At 45.7% G+C, this 20,000-nt stretch overlaps 1 protein-coding gene across 5 annotated transcripts in view; it reads left to right on the forward strand.

The window, feature by feature from the left end:
* Positions 1-20,000, forward strand: part of LOC136678357 (receptor-type tyrosine-protein phosphatase F) — a 187,723-nt gene that overhangs the window by 142,305 nt on the left and 25,418 nt on the right. For all 5 annotated transcript variants that reach the window (XM_066656393.1, XM_066656390.1, XM_066656391.1 and 2 more), the window contains 7 exons: positions 3,288-3,405; positions 4,334-4,912; positions 6,034-6,131; positions 7,947-8,203; positions 10,004-10,085; positions 10,557-10,787; positions 16,411-16,559. In XM_066656393.1, the coding sequence (XP_066512490.1) occupies positions 3,288-3,405; positions 4,334-4,912; positions 6,034-6,131; positions 7,947-8,203; positions 10,004-10,085; positions 10,557-10,787; positions 16,411-16,559 (1,514 nt within the window). The remainder of the gene's footprint in view (positions 1-3,287; positions 3,406-4,333; positions 4,913-6,033; positions 6,132-7,946; positions 8,204-10,003; positions 10,086-10,556; positions 10,788-16,410; positions 16,560-20,000) is intronic.

Here is a 20,000-nt window from a genome sequence, read left to right on the forward strand (position 1 = left end):
GTGTATGTCTGTATATTTCTGTGTGTGTGTTTGTGTACTATTATTTTTAGGTCATATGGGACATGTAGTAACTTTATACAACTATTTCCAGATGTATATAAAAGAAGCATCCACAAGATTAAAACTACTGCCAAGTGATGTAATAGCACTGATAATCTGGTTACAGCACACTCTCGTGTGGAGGTGGTTTCCCATCTGGTCTGATCTCACAGAAGAGCAGCTGGAGCTCACACTGATAGAACCGGATCAAAACACACACTGCTGAAAGAGTTAACGCCGCTCTGATAGAACCGGGTCAGAACACACACTGCTGAAAGAGTTAAAACTGCTCTGATAGAACCGGGTCAGAACACACACTGCTGAAAGAGTTAAAACTGCTCTGGTAGAACCTGGTCAGAACAAACACTGCTGAAAGGGTTAAGGCTGCTCAGATAGAACCGGGTCAGAAATCACACAGTTGAAATGGTTAACACTGCTCTGATTGAACTGGGTCAGAACACACACTGCTGAAAGAGTTAACGTCGCTCTGATAGAACCTGGTCAGAACACACACTGCTGAAAGGGTTAACGCCACTCTGATAGAACCGGGTCAGAACACACACTGCTGAAAGAGTTAACGTCGCTCTGATAGAACCTGGTCAGAACACACACTGCTGAAAGAGTTAACGCTGCTCTAATAGAACCGGATCAGAACACACACTGCTGAAAGGGTTAATGCTGCTCTGATGGAACCGGGTCAGAACACACACTGCTGAAAGAGTTAACACTGCTCTGATAGAACCAGGTCAGAACACACTGCTGAAAGGGTTAATGCTGCTCTGATAGAACCGGATCAGAACACACACTGCTGAAAGGGTTAATGCTGCTCTGATAGAACCGGGTCAGAACACACACTGCTGAAAGAGTTAACGTCGCTCTGATAGAACCGGATCAGAACACACACTGCTGAAAGAGTTAACACCGCTCTAATAGAACCGGGTCGGAACACACACTGCTGAAAGAGTTAACGCCGCTCTAATAGAACCGGATCAGAACACACACTGCTGAAAGAGTTAATGCCGCTCTAATAGAACCGGATCAGAACACACACTGCTGAAAGAGTTAACGCCGCTCTGATAGAACCGGATCAGAACACACACTGCTGAAAGAGTTAACGCCGCTCTGATAGAACCAGGTCAGAATACCGCTCACTGTGCATGAGGCTGAGTGACCCAGCTGTGACCCCTTCTCTCTCCTTGTTTATCAGTGAGACTGGGGCACCTATCACCTATGACCTTTGACCCTATCTTCCTATTAAATATGAGATATATTATTACTATAAAATATTAAGTCATATTGCAAGCTTGTTTTTATGCGCCTTATCCACAGAAATATCTACATCTGATGTAATATTTATATCTGATTATACATTTAATACATAGCAGTAAATTCAGGCCACGATATGATTATCCTCGTAACATCTTCAGCATCAGGAATCTCTCTGATGTATCCCAGCATCCTTCATTAATCACACAGATGAAATTAATACATAGAGAAAGATCTGTCACGATTCATTCAACGTTTATAATGTAATTTACAAATGCCACACTTACAGAGCATGAGGAGAGAGGCGGTCAGGTGGGTATCTGGGTTACTCTGTGGATCCATGTAAAACAGCACTGATGCTGTATATGTGTGTGTATATATATATATTTATGGCCCTTTAATACACTGCAGTCGTATTTGATTAGATGAGAAGCGATAGTGAAATGGAAGCAGAGAGTAAACACGCTTTAAGGTGGGGGCCGTGAGTGGGATTTAAACGATTAGAGCTGACATTTTGTTTGTATTAAAGCAGCTCTTATATATGTACAGCTCTTATAATCCTGATGATGTGTGTGGGGGTGTGTGTGTTTCTAACAGGATTGCAGGTGTGTTCTTATCTCAGTGCCTGACTTTAATCACCAGTGCCTTTCCTCATTATTCATCCGTGTGTGTGTGTGTGTGTGTGTTTGTGTGCGCGCTGTGCACTAAGCTTTCCTCTCGCTCTCTTCCCTGCTCTCCTTGTTCTCTTTTGTTCCACTTTCCCCCCAGATTTCTCCTCCTCACCTGCTCCAGCTCGTGTCATGGATCTGAACTGTTGAAGCCCCTTTCTTCTGAAGGGTGTTTAATCAGTGAAACCCAGTCTGATCTTTAAGAGGACTTTTAAGCTCATTTCTAATCTGAATGTTCTAGATTCAACCTAGAACCTTCATCAAAGCGCTCTGTCCATCCACAGTCTGGAGGTGATGTATGTGGACCTCCAAAGTGTCACGATTTCTGTGGTCGGTTTGCGATAAATTGCCGCATTAAGGCTTAGCAGGTTTATTTAGGGTGTAGGTTTAGGGGACATCTCTCTGATGTTTCAGGTGTTTTAAGCAAATTTGGAAATGGAAAACGATTCCATTATTTAAAAATACAACAGGCGTTTTACACCAAGGATGACACTTGGTGGAGTGATGGAGTGAAGAGAGCTCCACCTGGTGGTAACGTCTCAGCCTGCTAAATGTGAGTTGCAAATTTAATTAGAGGAATTCAATTCACAGTCAAATAATACAGACTATAAAAGATTATAAATATCAAGATTATTATTATTATTATTATTACTGTTATTATAGAAGGTGCTTTAGTCGTCCAAAGTTGTGTAACATCAGAAGAAGAAAAAATGGGTGTGGCTTTGTCTTTAATCCAATGCACTGATACTGTCCCCTGTATCTACACAATACATTATTTGTTTTGTAATTTTTATCATTATTAATAGCTCGTTAATTAGATTTTAGCTGAAAAAATGTCTTTTATAATGTGATCATAATTGAATCTGTGTAAACATTTTAAAAGTTGTGACCCTCCAGCACAAATTTTTGACTCTTAATCGGACTAAACCCATCTGAGATGTAAACTTGATTGTTCCTAATGTCCTCTTAAAGACGTTTTGGTGAGATCCTAGACGCATGCGGTTCTGGTCGCCCTGGTTCTTCTCTGTTCTGCTGCTTGGAGTGCAGTGTGTTCTGGTTTAAGGAGAAAGTTCTGCCTTTAGAGCCATCAGAGCCGGGTCCGGGGCCTCTGGGGAAAACCCAAACTGTGAATTAGTGAAAAGCAAAAGTCTGATGGTTTTAAACACAGCTGTGTGTGGACATGGTGACAAGTTTCTGTGTGGGGTTTGGTTTGGTTTGGTTTGATGAAGTGTGGGTTGGGGGTGTGCGGTGCTCCAGGGGATTGGGGGGGGCTGTGTTTTCCTGGAGGGGCTCAGACGTTTCTGTCTTTAACAGGAGGCGATAATCACAGGACTCCTCTCTGAGACGTCATACTCCGTCACTGTGGCGGCGTACACCACCAAAGGAGACGGCGCTCGCAGCAAAGCCAAAGTCATCAAGACCACAGGAGCAGGTACCAGTCTAAACACATCCACTGATGTTGAAGGGGGCCACGTGTGTTTCAGAATTTGTGGTGCTGAGCTGAGAACAGAGTGATTCAGAGCGGTTGGGCTGTAGAGACTGGTGGTGGTGAATGGAACCAGACGTCTTTGTGTGTATATTTCTATATTTCTGTGTCTATATACTGTGTTTACATCATTATATTACCTCTCCATCATCTCCTGTGACCTTCACATGTCTATTGAGTTGATGAGGAACAATGAGGATGAGGACAGAAAAGAGTAGGAAAGCTTGGGACTAGGTAGACGTCTGGTTCCATTCACCACCACTATGAACAGTTTCTAACTACAGCATTGATACTTGTTGATTACCTTAAAGGAACACTAGGTATTTCTGCTCCTGGGCTCCGCCTAGGTTTACAGTGTGTGATTCACTTTTACAGCTCTGTCCTGAAGTCAAAGGGGAGGGGTTGGGAGGTGGTTGGTGTGGTGCAGTGGTAACACCATTGGCTCGCATGTGAAAGACATGGGTTTGATTCCAGGTCTGGGTAACCAATAAGAGTCCTTGGGCAAGACTCCTAACACTGCACTGGCCTACTTGTAATACCAGTAAACTCGTTAGATTCTGAGGATAAGAGCATCTGTCAAAAAATGCCATAAATAAATGTTTCTAACTCTCCTTCCAAAGTTACATAGTGCAGTTTCTGCAGTGCTGAGCCTAGAGTAGCAACAATAGAGGCTCTGTTCTCACTGTTACAGCTCAGTGGAGCATCACAATGATTTTGAAGCTGTAATTTTAAGCTAAAAATACAACCTAGTGTTTCTTTAACTGAAATTAAAATTAGTTGTGGACCCAGACACTGAGAGACCCCATTTAAAAAGCTCAGATCAGCATGAAATCAATAGATTTGAGTGGTCTACATGTTTCACACCTCTCTCCAGTTCCTGGAAAACCCACAATGATCATCAGCACCACGGTGGGCAACACGGCCCTCATCCAGTGGCAGCCTCCCAAAGACATGGTGGGCGAGCTGATGGGCTACCAGCTGCGCTACAAGCGCGTGGACGAGGAGGCCTTTACGGTGCGGGAGTTCAGACGCTCGGACGACCACTACACGGTCACTGGGCTGTACAAAGGCGCCACGTACACCTTCCACCTGAGTGCCAGGAACCGCGCCGGCCTCGGGGATGAGCACGTGAAGGAGATCAGCACTCAGGAGGACGTCCCCTCCGGCTTCCCCCTCAACCTCAGCGTGGTGGGACTCACCACCACCACCACACGCCTTACCTGGGACCCCCCTGCCGTCTCGGAGAGAAACGGACGCATCACACAGTACAACGTGGTCTACCGGGATATCAACAGCCACCAGAACTCCACCAACCGCACACAGGACACGCACATGACCCTCCAGGGCCTCCGTCCAGACACCACCTACGACATCCGAGTCCAGGCCTTCACCAGCAAGGGGCCGGGACCCCTCAGCCCCAGCATCCAGAGCAGGACCATGTCCACCTCTCCAGGTCAGTGGGGACAGGGAGAATGAACCAGTGAACTGTCCACAGGTGTGAGTGTGTGAGTGTGTAAAACTGTCCACAGGTGTGAGTGACTGGGTGAGTGTGTGAATCTGTCCACAGGTGTGAGTGTGTGAGTGACTGGATGTGTGTGTAAAACTGTCCACAGATGTGAGTGAATGGATGAGTGTGTGAAACTATCCACAGGTGTGTGTGTGTGTGAGTGACTGGGTGAGTGTGTAAAATTGTTCAAAGGTGTGTGTGTGTATGTGTATGACTGGGAGAGTGTGTGAAACTATCTACAGGTGTGTGTCTTTGTGACTGGGTGAGTGTGGTAAACTGTCCATGGGTGTTTGTGTGTGTGTGTCTGTGTGTGTGTGCGTGTGAGAGAGGCTGGGTGAGTGTGAAATTTTCCACGTGTGTGAGTGACTGAGTGAGTGTTTCTATCAGAAGCTAGAAATCAGTCAATTCTAAAATAGGAATACACACACACACACACACCTTGATTCTTATCTCTTTTGTGCGTTAGAGATTACTGATGATAATCTCTCCGTTTTCTGCTTTATCACAGCAGATGTGCTGCTACGTCGCCACAATAAAAGTCCTGTTAAACATCAGCCACACACCTGTACACTGCACTGCAGACAGCTGTCTGAATATTTCAAAACACTCAGATAAACACGCCGACACACTGCACCAGATTCACCAGGTGTTGTTTTAAGGCGGTGTGAAGAACCCTCTCTGTATGGGTTCTGTTCTCTTCTCTGAGCTTTCATCACAGCTACAGCCTTACGGCCCTTTAACGCTGTGAATACTTTACCACTGTTGTTTATTTATAACGTAATAAAAGAAATTTTATGTGTAGACGGAGAATTAAATTTTCATAGGATGCTCTTGGCTGTACGTTTTTTTTTTGTTAGTGGACTATTCTTAGTCCAGCTATGACACTGAGGGGTTTAAAAACTCCAGCAGCACTGCTGTGTCTGATCCACTCGCACCAGCTCAACACACACTAACACACCACCACCACACCGCCAGTTTCACTGAGCATGGTTTTAATGATTTGGATGATTGATGCTTGTGTGTGGGGGGGGGGGTTTCTCTTTAACTAATGTGTTTTTCTCTTGTAGCCTTCGCCACGAGTTTCGGCGTGAAAGCCGTGATGAAGACCTCGGTTCTTCTGACCTGGGAACTTCCTGAAAACTTCAAATCCCTGGTGCCTTTTAAGGTAGGACTCGACGGCACTCCCGAGGCGGAGGAAATGAGGCGGAGATGGGGATAAGTGGATGGGAATGTAGTCGGAGAGTGGAAATGAGGATTGTTTGTCTTTAATGTGCTTCTTTTTATGACCGTCCATAAAAGACAATTTGCTGGAATAGCCGGATCCTGCTCGCATTCCCTCCTCGGTGATTAGACTACAACTGCTCTGGAATCCCACTCTCTTTTAATGCTGTTGGGATCCATTCAGAGCCTTTCTCTTTCTTGCTATGCCTTTAAAAGGGCAAGTCCACTGAAGTTTCTCAAATTCGGTGTAATTGAAGGCATTCAGTGTTTTGATTAGTGGTAGAGGAGGTATTATGGGCTGTTGATGATGCCAAATAGTGGGAGATCTGGGATTAGTCTTTCTTACATGTACCTGTCCACCATAAATGTGGTTTATTAATATGTTTTACTCCCAAACCTTCCCAAAATGGTCATAAAACCATGTCCATGGCTCCTTAGTATAGGGACTATGTCCTCTTAAATGGGAATTCCACATATTTTTATTATCTTTGCACAATTCAATGGTGTTTTTTATAATGTTTCCATGTGAAATGATCAATTTTAGATCCTCTGAACTCTTTACAATCGTAGTGAATGGGACCAGACGTCAAGAACAGTACATTAAAGAGCAGATGTAGTCGTCTTTCAGCTCAGGGTTAAAGGGTTAAAACCCCACTCACTCATGGCTGAAGGAATCTACAAACCGCATCATTATCCCATCAGTCCGGAGATGGAAAGCCTATCAGAGCTGTCCCTCAGTCTGTGAGGCTTCACTCCTCTGTCCATTACAATAATCCCATTACAGTAATAAGCGTGCGGTCCAGACACAGTGAGAAATAGCGAGACTGATGCGTCTCCGCGAGCCTCTCTGAGTGACGCCCAGCAATCTGCTGATGCCATTGCACTGCGGCTGATGGATTAAAGAGTCGGCCATAAAGGCAGTCTTATGCTGTTGAAATAAAACGTGTCTGAATGCCATTGAACTTTCCAAACACAAATTCCATCACCACTAGTCAGTCCCCAGTGACCGAGGGAGCCTGTTTTACCGCTGCTGCTCAGCTCTACTTGGTGGTTAGCAGCCTGCTCCCACCGCTGCTGTCTGTGCTGTTGTCTGCTGGTGGCCTTTGTTTTGTGTGCTATTATTTGGCACTTTTCCACTGCATGGTCCCTACTCTACTGGATTCTACCCTCTGTTTAGTCCCCCTTTTGAAATGTATCCAGTGTCGTCCAACTAACGGGAACAGCTGGCTTTGGAAACCACATCAACAGCGACGTTAACATTAAGAATTATTGATTCATTGTGTATTGTTGTTGTAGTTTAGACAGATCAGTAGAGTTTGTTCCTTCCTTGTTGCAGTGTCCAGTTCTCACTTGATTGTTTTGTCGGCCACGGATCCAAGAACCTCTTCAAAAGGCCACGGTGTAATTATACGAGCTGCCGTTGTGAGTTGGAAAATGTCGAGTTGGTTGACTCTCTCAGGACAATCAACAAGGTTTACATGCCATGGTTTAGTCCCTACTTGACTCTCTGAACCACGAGAGAACAGGGACTAAAAAAGAACTCAGGACCAGGACCAGGGCCAAATTTACCTGTCGGAGAAGCAGAAAAGTCAAGTATAGTCCAGTAGAGTTGGGGTTATGCAATGGAAAAGCACCCATTGAACGCACTTGGAGTTTTTGAAAAGATCTTTGTAAATGCAATGTGTTATTATTTTTATAAACAATGTGTAAATGAGCTCACTTTGCGTCTCTGCCCTCTGTGTCTTTTCCTCCGGTGTAGATCCTGTATAATCAGCAGAGTGTGGAGGTTCATGGGAACACGAAGAGGAAGCTGATCATTGGCCTGAAGCCAGACACCAACTACTCCTTCGTCCTGATGAGCCGGGGGAACAGCGCCGGTGGTCTCCAGCAGCAGGTCTCCATCCGGACCGCCCCAGACATTCTGAAAACCAAACCCATCCCCCTCAGAACCGACCAGACCAACGATGGACAACTCACCATCCACCTTCCTCGAGTCCCCTCCCCCGCCTCTGTCAGGTCAGTCGCGTAGAAATGCGTTCATGACAGTGGTCCCTTCAAGTGCAGCTCACATCAGAAGTTTATGCTCCAAAGAGTGGGTCGACCACATGGGGGTGGTCATATTGAAAAGCCCAGTAGGTATCAGTCCAAAGCTGTGTTTTACATTAATTCAAACCTCAAAACCTTTGTCTCTATCTCACCCCCGTTTCCTCCAGAATGTAAGCACCCCGAGCGACAGCTGGAACATTCACACTCATGTTTTTCCTCACGTTGCAGTCCCTCAGTCTGTTCCTGTGATAGATTAAAATCTCATTATCCCTTGTACAAACACAGATTTCGTCCCAAAGTAAAGTCTGCAGACCTGTTTGGAGCTGGGGAGCTGCGGTTGCCAGATAACCGTAATAAAACCCCCCTCAATTACACTGTATTTATACCCTGCATTTACACTGTAATTACACCCTCCATACGAGGGGGAGTTCAGTCAACTCAGCGTTTTTCCTGCCTCTCATTCACTCGTTACATATTCACTCTCTTCTTCCTTTCATTCACTCATTTTTGTTTTATTTCTCCCTCATTTTTTTGGTTTCTTTGTCCCGCACACTTACTTTTGTTCTTTCATTTTCTCACTTTCTCACACTTCTGTCTCGTGTCTGCTTTTCCTATTTTAACTTCACTGGCTTGTTCTTATTTCTCTCTCTCTCTCTCTCTCTCTCTCTCTCTCTCTCTCTCTCATATACACCCTTCTTTTAAAGTCTCTCTCAAAATCCTTATTCTCTCTCTCTCTCTCTCTCTCTCTCTAAAAGCTTCCATTATCCTCTCGTCCTCCACTCTTCCTCTCGTTCTGCCATTACTCTGCACTCAGAGGCTCTTTAAAGTTTACAGTTCGGGTCTGAGGGTCGTTCCTGTCCTCCCTCCTCCTTGAGAATAGGTGCCGTTACACCCGCTCTAGAACCTCTATTTCCTCATTGACCCTCATGAGTGAAGTGCTGGACTTTCAGAACGGAGGCCGGGAGTTTCCCTTTACTCTCAGAGGAGCAGTGTGTGCTAAGAGGATTGTTTTAACCCTTAGACGGGTTGCCAGTGATATCAAAACCATGCTGTAATTTTCTGACTATTTGTGACAGTGTGACAGTCTAATGACTTTACGTCATTAAAACAACAAAGACCCCCTTTAGAAAGTGCAGACCCTAAATTTAAGTCCATGTTGTGTTTGTGTTTGAAAGTAGCAGAGATTGTACTTTTATATAATATTAAAATTAGGTGGAAAAAGATTTAATTGAAACAAAGACCTTTATTTTAAATTTTTTAAAATTTTTTAGAAAAACGACAAAAGACTCAAACATATTCCTACAGAATTCAAATTAAATTTAAACCTAATGTACAATATAATACTCTCTGACCGGGCGGAGATTCGCTGTGAGTTGCGGATGAGAAAAGACGGGGTTCAGGTTGTTGCCGGGCGCTCACTTCACTCTCAGGCGAAGATTGTTTTTTCTTTTCTCTAAAATTGTAGAAATGAAAGTCTCGGCCTCTAACACTGACCAGCACTGACCACTGGACTGACTGGACCAGATCATCTCACCCTGGGCAGGAACTGGTGGAGGAGTGCATATGGATGAGTGGATGGATAGAGGAATTAATCCATCTACTCATCTGTCTATTAACTTTGAGGATTAATCAACACAATCCATCTATCATTTCATCAGTCTTTCCCTTAATCCACTCGTCCATCCATCTATCCATCCATCCATCAGATTAGGATGTCTGTATTAAAGACCTCTCTCTCTCTCTCTCTCTCTCTCTCTCCCCTCCGTCTAGGTGGTACTACATAGTGGTGGTCCCTGGTTCTCTAGCGTCCTCTCGCAGGTGGGAGAACCCAGACGAGATGGAGCTTGATGAGGTGAGGCATATTTACTCACTGATCAGCCATAACATTAAAACCACCTCCCTATTTCTACAATCAACAGTCCATGTCACTGTAGTCCATCTGTTACTCTGCATACTTTCCCAGGAGCCCCCACAGAGCAGGTATGATTTGGGTGGTGGATCATTCTTAGTGCTGCGGCGACACTCATGGGGAGGTGGTTTGTTAATATGTGTTGTGCTGGTGCGAGTGGATCAGACACAGCAGTGCTGCTGGAGTTTAAACCCCTCACTGCTGGACTGAGAATGATCCACTAACCAAAAAAATTCAGCTGACAGCGCCCTGTGTCCACTGATGAAGGACTATAGGATGACCAACGAGGTAGGAGTGTCTAACAGAGAGGACAGTGAGTGGACACAGGGCTTAAAAACACACAGGTTGATCTGATTCAACTGGAGTGTAAAATCTAGACCTAGATGTGAACATCATTCCTGTTGTGTTTCTCAGCTCCTGGAGACCAGCGAGGGTCCGCTCCTGAGACGGAAGCGCCGGCACTCTGAACAGGCCAGGCCCTACATCGCAGCCAAACTGTCCCCCCTGCCTGAGACCTTCACGCTCGGAGACAGACAGTCGTATAATGGCTTCTACAACCGCCCGGTGCCCAGTAACCAGCCCTACCAGTGCTTCGTGATGGCAGAGCTGATGGATCAGTATCACCCTGCGGGCAACGAGAAGCAGGTACTGGAAACGGGCTTTTGTATAATATGTACATTCAAAGAGTCATTTAATTTCAGTGTGTCCTGAGACCACTAACACTTTACAGCAGCAGTCACAGCCTCTGCTCTTCTGGGGAAAGCTTTACATCCAAAACTTACTGAGGTCAGATGCTGACGTTAGATGTACAGAAGCATGGAATGAAGTGGGATGCTCTGGAGCAGCTGCACATGAGCTTTAAGCCATTGCCCAGTGGCAAGCGACGGCTAGAGAGGGTTAAGAGTGAACCCCCTCAGCATTGGTCAGTGGATCTGTGCACTCTGTGGAGCGATGGAGCTCTGTCTAGTTCCTCCGGGAGGAGTTGGAGTGACGTTATTGATCCAGAGCTTACTGTCCAACATCAGCACCACTAAAAGTTTGAGGCCGAATGCCATTAAATCTACTGCTTGAGTATGATCAGGGGAACAGAGGCGCGTGTGTTTACTCCCTGCATGTGTGTTTACAGCACCGTTTACTCAGATGATCTCCTCTATGCACCTATCCTCATGTGTCAGATCGTCCTCATGACGTCCGACTCTGCTGGAGCTTTATTAAAGAGCCACCGCTCTGCTGTGTGCCTGGAGGTTATAGGGTTAATGGAGCAGGCTTGAATTTGCGCCGGCTTCTGGAGCAGAACGGAGCTCAGGACCACACCACTCTGTCTCTCTTCAACATCCGTTAGCTTCGACGGATCTGGATCCCAACTCAGAATGATGTCAGTTACATCACAGGCCTGGGGGGGTTTGTGGGGTGGGGTCAGGGGGAGCGTCATCAGAGCACTGATCTCACGCGGGCGATCACATGGTATTCACGTTAGAATGATACATTTAGTGATAATCAATTCTAGCGGTGGTCCTGGGTGCATTTCCAGGCTGTTTCCAAATATAATCATCGTTATTTACTGTTGAAATAATTACATTAGAAACAAGTTACATTTTTGTAATTATTATACTTTTAAAAATTACACTGAAGCAACACCAACGTAATCAAAGAGAACGGGAATCTGACACACACACACACACACAGACAGAGAAGCAGCAGGGGAGGGATAAGAGAGGGAATGTAGAGGGAGAAAATAAGGCTGTAGGGGAGTAGAGACAGAGAGAGGGAAAATGAGAGTTGAAGCAAAAGAAGGCAAGATTAAAGGAATACAATGTAAGATTTGGGCGGCACGATGGCGCAGCAGGTAGTGGCGCAGTCGCACAGCTCCAGGGACCTGGAGGTTGTGGGCTCCAGTCCTGCTCCAGGTGACTGTTTGTGAGGAGTTTGGTGTGTTCTCCCCGTGTCCACGTGGGTTTCCTCCGGGTGCTCCGGTTTCCTCCCACCACACATCTCTCCAAACCCACAGGTTGGTAGGTCGATTGGTGACTCAAAAGTGTCAAACACCTCTATCTCTTTTACTCACTCACTCTCTTATCGAGTGATGTTTACAAAAGTAATGAACAGCTCTCTGGGCTCCAGCTGATGTTGAGCCAGGGGAATGTGTGTAATCGAATAAAATAATGTTGACTACATGATAAAACCCATATACCGCTCATAATACACACTGGACCATGTTATTAAACCATAAAGTGTAACTTTGGTGGTACACTAGCCGTTATAAACACAGCAAACTCACCGTAAAGCACTTGTTAACAGAATCGATGTCCATTGCTAAAAATTCAGCTAATCCGACTAAAGTAAGCAGGCGCCAGCACTCACCCTTGTTCATCAGTAACTCTCAAAACCTGATTATAACACTGTCCTCAACAAAGCTTGGGTTCCACCGACACAAAGTGTAACTTCAGTCATTTAATCCACACAGTAACCAGCGAAAAGCACTTATTACCAAAATGCTAAAAAGTGACTGCTCTGTAACTCTCAAAAACTGATTATAGCACGTCCGTCACTAAAACTATCACTAACTAGCAACGAAACACATGAAAAAGGGCGCTAAATACTTACTGCTCCAACGTGTGTCCTCGGGTCTGTTTCAGCTCACTCTCTGTGTAAATTTAGCACTCTCTCTCTCTCTCTCTCTCTCTCTCTCTCCTCCTTGCTCTCTCTGCCATAATGTCCACACCAAGAATCCCAAGCTAGATTGTTCTTGTAGCCAGGCAGTAATCCACCTGTGAGATATCTGCCGTTAAGCGTTACCCTTTTCTCATGAGAGTCCTTCACCCCATGATTCAGAAGTTGCTTAGTGCAGTAAACCGGAAGAGGACCCGGCGTAGCTGCAACACAGGCTCTTTTCTCTCTATAACAGCTCCATGGAACATTACAATCATTTAGAAGCTATAATCTTAAGGTAGAAATACTAGTGTTCCTTTAAGGGAGAGAGAGTAAAACAAACAGCGTCTCACTCACAAGGTTTTAACTCACTCAACCGTGTTGAACAGGTTGAGGATTCATCACAAGGGGGCGCTTTTGGCACTCTAACTCTGTGTGCTTTGAGAGGCAGGAAAGCAGCTTGAGCCCACACCAGCAGGATTGAATGTGTCTGTGTGAAATGAAATGGAGCAGCTGCACATGAGCCTATGGTCACTAAGCTGAGCGCCAGGCCTCGCCTGGAGGTGTTACTGTACTCCGAGCCTTTTCAGCTGCGATGTAATGCAGTGTTGAGTGAGAGAGGAGTTTGGAAGGCGAGGGAGTCTGCCCCCGATCGCCCTCCTAACGCACCGCTGTCAGAGCAGATGGATGAGAGACTGTTTAGGTCTCAGCGGAGCATTGGACCCCTGGGGGCTGAAAAAAGAGCAGCTCAGAATAAGGGCTCTGGGCGGAAAACATCAGGCGCCACATTTAAAAATCACTCGTATTTCATCAGCAGCTCCCCCTCAAACAACAGGAGTCACAACCCAGAGAGAGAGAGAGAGAGGTGTGGCTTGGTGTACAAGTATCACCCAGAGCACATAAACAAGCCAGAGGATGTGTGAAATGGGATGATAGATAGCGAGTGTGTAAACAGTCATTTAGAGAGAGAGAGAGAGAGAGAGAGAGAGAGAGAGAGGTGTTAGAGCAACTGCAAGTAGAGGAGAGCGGGGAAAGGGAATAAAGAAGAAGGGAGGAGATGGGGAGCGGAGGATAGAAGGAGAGTGATAGAGTTGCATGTTCAAGCAGCTGAGAGGAGAGAGTAGAGAGAGAGAAGTGGAAGTGAATGAAGGCGAGAGAGAGATAAGCAAGAAACAGAGGAGAGAGAGAGCGCTGGAGGGGGTCAGTGAGGGAGGGGGTCAGCGAGGGCCTGCAGCAGACGGCGTGTTTGGGACAGATAAAGTGTTAGCATTAGCGTGTAGCGCCACCCCACCAACGCCCTGCACTCAACAGCCAAAAGACTATAACAGATCCATCTCCTCTGCTCTTCTGAGGAGGCTTTATATTGGATGAGGGAACATAGCTGTGAGGATCAGATGGTGCTCAGCCACATTATCCTTAGCAAGGTCCTTAGAGGAACCGGATGGAGCCCCATGATTCAATCACAGTCCCACAGTGCAAGGCCCAGTGACGTTACACTCATGTGCAGCTGCTCCAACACGTCTCGTTCATGTCGGTGTTCGCACTGGGTCCAAAGAGATGTGAATCACCTTTCACCTTTCGGACATAGTGCATTACTTCGGCGGGATGTTGTAATGTTTTGGCTCGCTAACTCCTTTCAACCTCTCTCCCTCCCTCCTCCCTCTGGTCTCACACTCGGTTGTCTCTATCCCTCTTTCTCTGTCTCTCTCTCTGTTGTCTCTCTCGCTCTCTCTCTGAAATGTGAGGAGGAAAGATAAAGCCTCTGCTCCTGTGAATATTCTGTTATCAGCTCAATTAATATCAGAGCTGTGTTAGAGAAGACTGCGGCTAATGATCCGGATTAAAGAGAGAGAGAGAGAAGGGGTGGGTCTGTCCGTCCTCTGTGTCCTCTCCTCTTTCTTTCTCTTGTCTGTCCGTTCCTGATCTCTCCGCTTCTCTTTCTCACTGTCAGTCTGAGTCAGTGTTGCTGAGCAGAGAAAAAAGACAGGAACAAGGTTTTCCTCTGTTTTCTTTCCACTCTGGAAAAGCAGATTCCTGGTCACCAGGCTCAATGCCAAGAACAGGCCGGGGGCTGTAAATAGAATTCCCTCCAGTGTGTTTGGGATGACTAGGAGAGGTGCTAGTGATCCAGAGCTAATGATGTGGTTGCAGCTAGATGCCATCAAATCCACACAGATGTGTAACAAACCCCTAGGATCCATTCTTCTGGGAAGAGTACAGTCTGCAGAGAGGAGGAACACACTCCTGATTAATACACCACTGACCACTGTCTTTTCTTTGGTGCCCTTTGATGCTGTCCTTTCAATTGCGCATGAACACACACACACACACACACACATACACACAGCCAGAGTGTGTGAGAACAGGGCTTTATGGTAATGCGTGGTGACTCTGAGGGCTGAAGGATTGTACAGGAGTCTTGTTAACAATATTCTGTGTGTGTGTGTGTGTGTGTGTGTGTGTGTGTGTGTGTGTGTGAGTGTGTGTGTGTGTGAATGTATGAGTGTGTGAGTGTGTGAGTGTGTGAGTGTGTGTGTGTGTGATCATACAGCATGAAAGAGTCTCAGGACACTGGCTGGGAAATCCCTGCAGGCCACAGACCATGGCTCTTGGTTTTCATTAAAGGCTGCAGTGGACATTTCTGTGGTCAGTTCTAAGAGACAGGCTGAGACATATGTCCACCTTCTGTCCTCCTGGTGTCCACCTCAGAAAACAATCATAAATATGATGAATAATATTTGTAAAATATTATTAATATAAAATATAAACATAGGAACCTGTATTAATCACCTTGTACCTGCAGCTGTTTAAAGCAACTCTAGGTAAGAGTCCTTATTGTTGATCTTGGGCTTCCCCCTGCGAAGGACTGGCGCCCCCTCCAGGGTGTGTACCCGCCTTGCGCTCAGTGTCTCCGGGGAGGCTCCGGACCCACCACGACCCTGACCTGGATAAGCGGTTTTAAGGTGGTTTCCTACCCTCCTCCAGAAGTTACATAGTGCCGTCTCAGCAGTGCTGAGCCCACAGTTACAATAGTAGAGGGCCTGCTCTCCTTATTTCAGCTCAGTGGAGCATCATAATGATCTTGAAGCTGCAATTTTATGGTGAAAAATACTACCTAGTATTGCTTTAATGTGTGACGTCTATAAGACACACACCCACAGAACACTTCACACTTTCGGCCCTGGGGGGATTGATCTTATAGCGGCTGAAATCCATTCTATAAAACAGTGAGTGTAGTATTTGTGTATGACCTCTGTATGTCCTCTGTCCGCTGTAAACTGTGGAGACGCTGTGGACACTTGTGTACCGTGTTGTTTAGAAAACGACGACCAGAACAAACAGCTGGTAAACATTCAGAGCAGACGCAGCCGTCGCAGCCGGACCACACAGCACTAACAAACGATGAAGGAGATGCGAGGAGAACACGGCTCACACAATGAGCGCTGGAGAGAGACTGAGAGTGTGTGAGATGGTGGGGAGTAACAGCAGGGGGCGCTACATTTCACGTCAGTGCGGTGGATCCAGTGTAGTGCACTGCACTGCTTTCTGGAGCCCTCTGATATTGTGTTTTAAAGTAACTGGTAAAATTACCTCTTTCTCTCTCTCTCTCTCTCTGTAGAGGATGTTTTCTGCGAGTCCGTACTCAGACCCGATCACGGTGGGTCCTTCCCCGATCAAGGAGCACCCGGAGATGCTGTGGGTGATGGGTCCCGTCCTCGCTGTGGTCCTCATCGTCATCATTGTCATCGCCATCCTGCTCTTTAAAAGGTGAGGACATTCACGACAGGGTTTATTACAGACTCTCGGACACACCCAGACCACTAGGTGTCAGTGTAAGGGAATGAGCGCCCCTTTAACTTTCGGTGTAAATGAATATTGTCGTTTTGGGTTAGTTTCTGTGGATTATTAACGTTTAAATTATTGCAAACGAGAGTCCTTAAATTACATTAACAGAGTAAACTTCAACAAATGAGACGATTTACACCGGTTGCTTCAACTGTGACAGTGTACGCAAGATTAAACACACTGCCAGGTGAAGTGCGTAACACTGATGATCTGGTTAGAGCACCCCCTGTTGATTGGGGGTGGGTGTAAATCAGATAATGACTGAACAATCAGATCTTGAAGCTGATGCTGAGGCAGAAGAAATTGCCATTTCTCCCTTTGACCCTTCACTCACTGTCAGATATAACCCCCACCACCCCTCTCACCCCTTCTCGATAGGGGGCGCTGTAACCCGATCCTCTGTGTATATCACTTTCCCTAAACTTTCCTGTCTCCATAAGTGGGATTATGTTGTGTATATAATCTTAGTTCATTCTAAGTTCATTGATCATTCCGTTTGATCCGTGAGCTTTAAAGTTTAGATGATGGAGCACGCTCAACACTGCAGTCTGTCTGTTAACCCCCCACGTGTTTGATGTTTCTGCTGAAGTTTCAGAGTCATCAGGTCAGAGACGCATATGTTTCTATATCAGAAACCTCATTATAATGTTAATAAATGATAAAGGAGTTCTGAAAGTCAGCGTCTAGTTATGTTTATCCTCTCGCCGGTGGCTCGCTGGGAAAGTAGGTCGCCTTGTTTCCGCGTCGGCGTCTAATAAAGAGCCGTAGATGAGCTGCAGATAAGTGAAGGTTACTATTAATTGCATCATGCTTTTTGTATTCGTCTCTCTCCCTCTCCCTCTCCCTCTCCCTCTCTCTCTCTCTCTCTCTCTCTCTCTCTCTCAGGAAGTCACACTACTCTGTTCTCTTCTCTCTGCACCGCTAAGTCTCTTTATACACACCACACACACAGGGTTATTATATAGATGCTGACTACTGTAAAGGCCACCTTCTTTGTCATTAAAGGTGCAATAAGCAATTTTTTTCCCATGTTCTAACGCTGGGAAACATTGGCTGTCAGGGTTGTTGTTGTTCTCCACCAAAGTTCGCCCTTGACCTCTGCGCTAGTGCATTAGTGACCTACAAAAGCACAGAGAGGCTGTCCGGTGAAATTGCCTACTGCACCTTTAAACGACCACAGTCTCTGCTCTTAAAGGGCCGTTATCGTGAAAAAGCTAAAAAGCCCTTGCTGTGTATTAAAGTGATATATGACAACTGCAGGAACATTGATCACTGATAAGACAGCCTTCATGGTTGTGATGTCACAGCCATGAACACATATTGTTTGTTCTTTTACTCTTTCTTTCATTCTTTGTATGTTTATACGGTCTGTTTTTTCTTTCTTTTACATTCTTTCTTTAAGTCTGTCTTTCTTTCCTTCATTTTCATTTACTTTATTTCTGAATGTCTTTCTCCCGTCATTTAATTTCATTTATTTGATTTCTTTCTTTTTTTATATACAGTATATATATATATATATAGCGCTATCGTTTTGTCACTTCACACGTCATCTTTGAATTTTCTGACTCTAATCACGTCTGTCTCTCGATCTTTTCCTTCTGCAAACACAGCAAACAGGAGAGGTAGGTTCCCTGAGTTCTCCACCTGTCTTCCATCATCCATCACTCTCTCATCACTGCGTCCGCTGCACTCCTTGGTTCTGCTGCTTTTAAAACTCTGCACACTTAAAAATGATGGTCCTACAGGGGTTCTATATTAAAGGAGTTTGTGACAAGCTTGACATTGTAACAATAGAGGAACTATTGATGCAAAAACCCTTTAATCCTGCAAAAGTTTCTCACATGTCCAGGGTTCTATTTAGAATCATTTGCTTTAATAAAGAACCACTGTAGAACCATCAGTTTTAAGTGTGTGCATTAGAACAGTAAACCTAATCTCCCCTCCGCCGAGAAATGTTCAGGGCCTGGAGCCCACCCCGCGTCCCTCTCATGATAACATCTGGAGAGCAAACAAAACAAAGTCAACCTTTAACATCTGGAGAGCAAACAAAACAAAGTCAACACAATAGTTATCTAACGGACATGTTCTTCACCTCACTCTGTCTCCTCTCCTCACTCTCTCACTCAGGCATTTGTTCACTCTTCTTCCCTCTCACACTCTCTCTCACACTTTCTCTCTGAATGAGGCACTCACTGCTTCCATCACTCTCTCCCCTCAGCCAGTCACTCTTCTTCCCTTAGCCGCTAGCTCACACAATCACCCAAACACTCAGTAATTCATTCTGAGTCGGTCAAACACTCGCCTTCACTCTTTAGCCTTTAGGTCACTGTAATTGGTGTTTTTCCAGAACGTTCTTCAAGGTGGAGACTTTTGAAAACACAGTTGTGTCTGTTCTCGCGTAGATGAAGGTAAACGGATATTTTTGGAAACGCTGACGTCACACACTGTGCCTGTGTCGAGCGGAAAAACAAATAGCTCCTCACTTCCTCTATGGTGAAGTACATAAGTCATTAATCTACAGTGACATGCAGCTAGCACTAGATCTCAGATTCCCATGAACAAATGTAAACGATGCTGTATTAGAAATATATAATGCACTGTTAGGCTCTAGAGTCAGTAATTTGGTGGCTGAGTAGTTTGTAAACCCGTATGTTTCTCTCTTGCTTCGTGATGTTTTGATGTCTCTCTTTAAGAGGTGCTATGGCCCCCTACTGGACTGGCGTGATAATGCAGCCGTTTTCATATTCATCTGAACAGGGGTATTTTCAAAAACAAAGAGAGAAAAATCTCCATTTTTAAACATGAACTGATCCGCTGAGTTTTCAGCTGCGGTCAGGAGTGTAACGCTGCTGTTCCGCGTGTCCTTTCCCACCCTCTCCCTGCTTCTTGTGTTGGTTTGGATCCTCCTCTCTCCTCCTGAAGGTGACTGGAGCTGTGCCTCCTCACCTGGGTATGAAAGACCTATTGTAAAGTAAATGCCAGGCTGGCAGCTGCTGCAATAGAAATGTTCCTGTCGTCAAAGCTGACATTTCCCTCCGCCAAACCACTTTGTTTCCCTCCTTTCTTTCCCCCCTCGTCTCCTCTCTGCTGCCCTTCCCTCGGGGCAGGGGAACAAAGAGCCTCGTTCTGTCCCCGTCCTGTTTTACCGCTCCTCCGCTCAGGCCCGATGCCAGACTCGGTGCTAATACAAGCTCTTAGATGGCTGTATTTATATTAGCGTAGCGCTGAGGCAGCAGACAGGGGAATGGACCGCGTCCAGGACGCTGCACTGGAGACGGACTCAATTACCGTGGTCCTTACTCCAGCGTAAGTGCTGTAATAAACAGTTCATTTATTTATTGTCTAATCAGAAGGGCAGTGAAG

This window comes from Hoplias malabaricus, chromosome Y, assembly GCF_029633855.1.
Source record: "Hoplias malabaricus isolate fHopMal1 chromosome Y, fHopMal1.hap1, whole genome shotgun sequence".
NCBI classification, from domain to species: domain Eukaryota; kingdom Metazoa; phylum Chordata; class Actinopteri; order Characiformes; family Erythrinidae; genus Hoplias; species Hoplias malabaricus.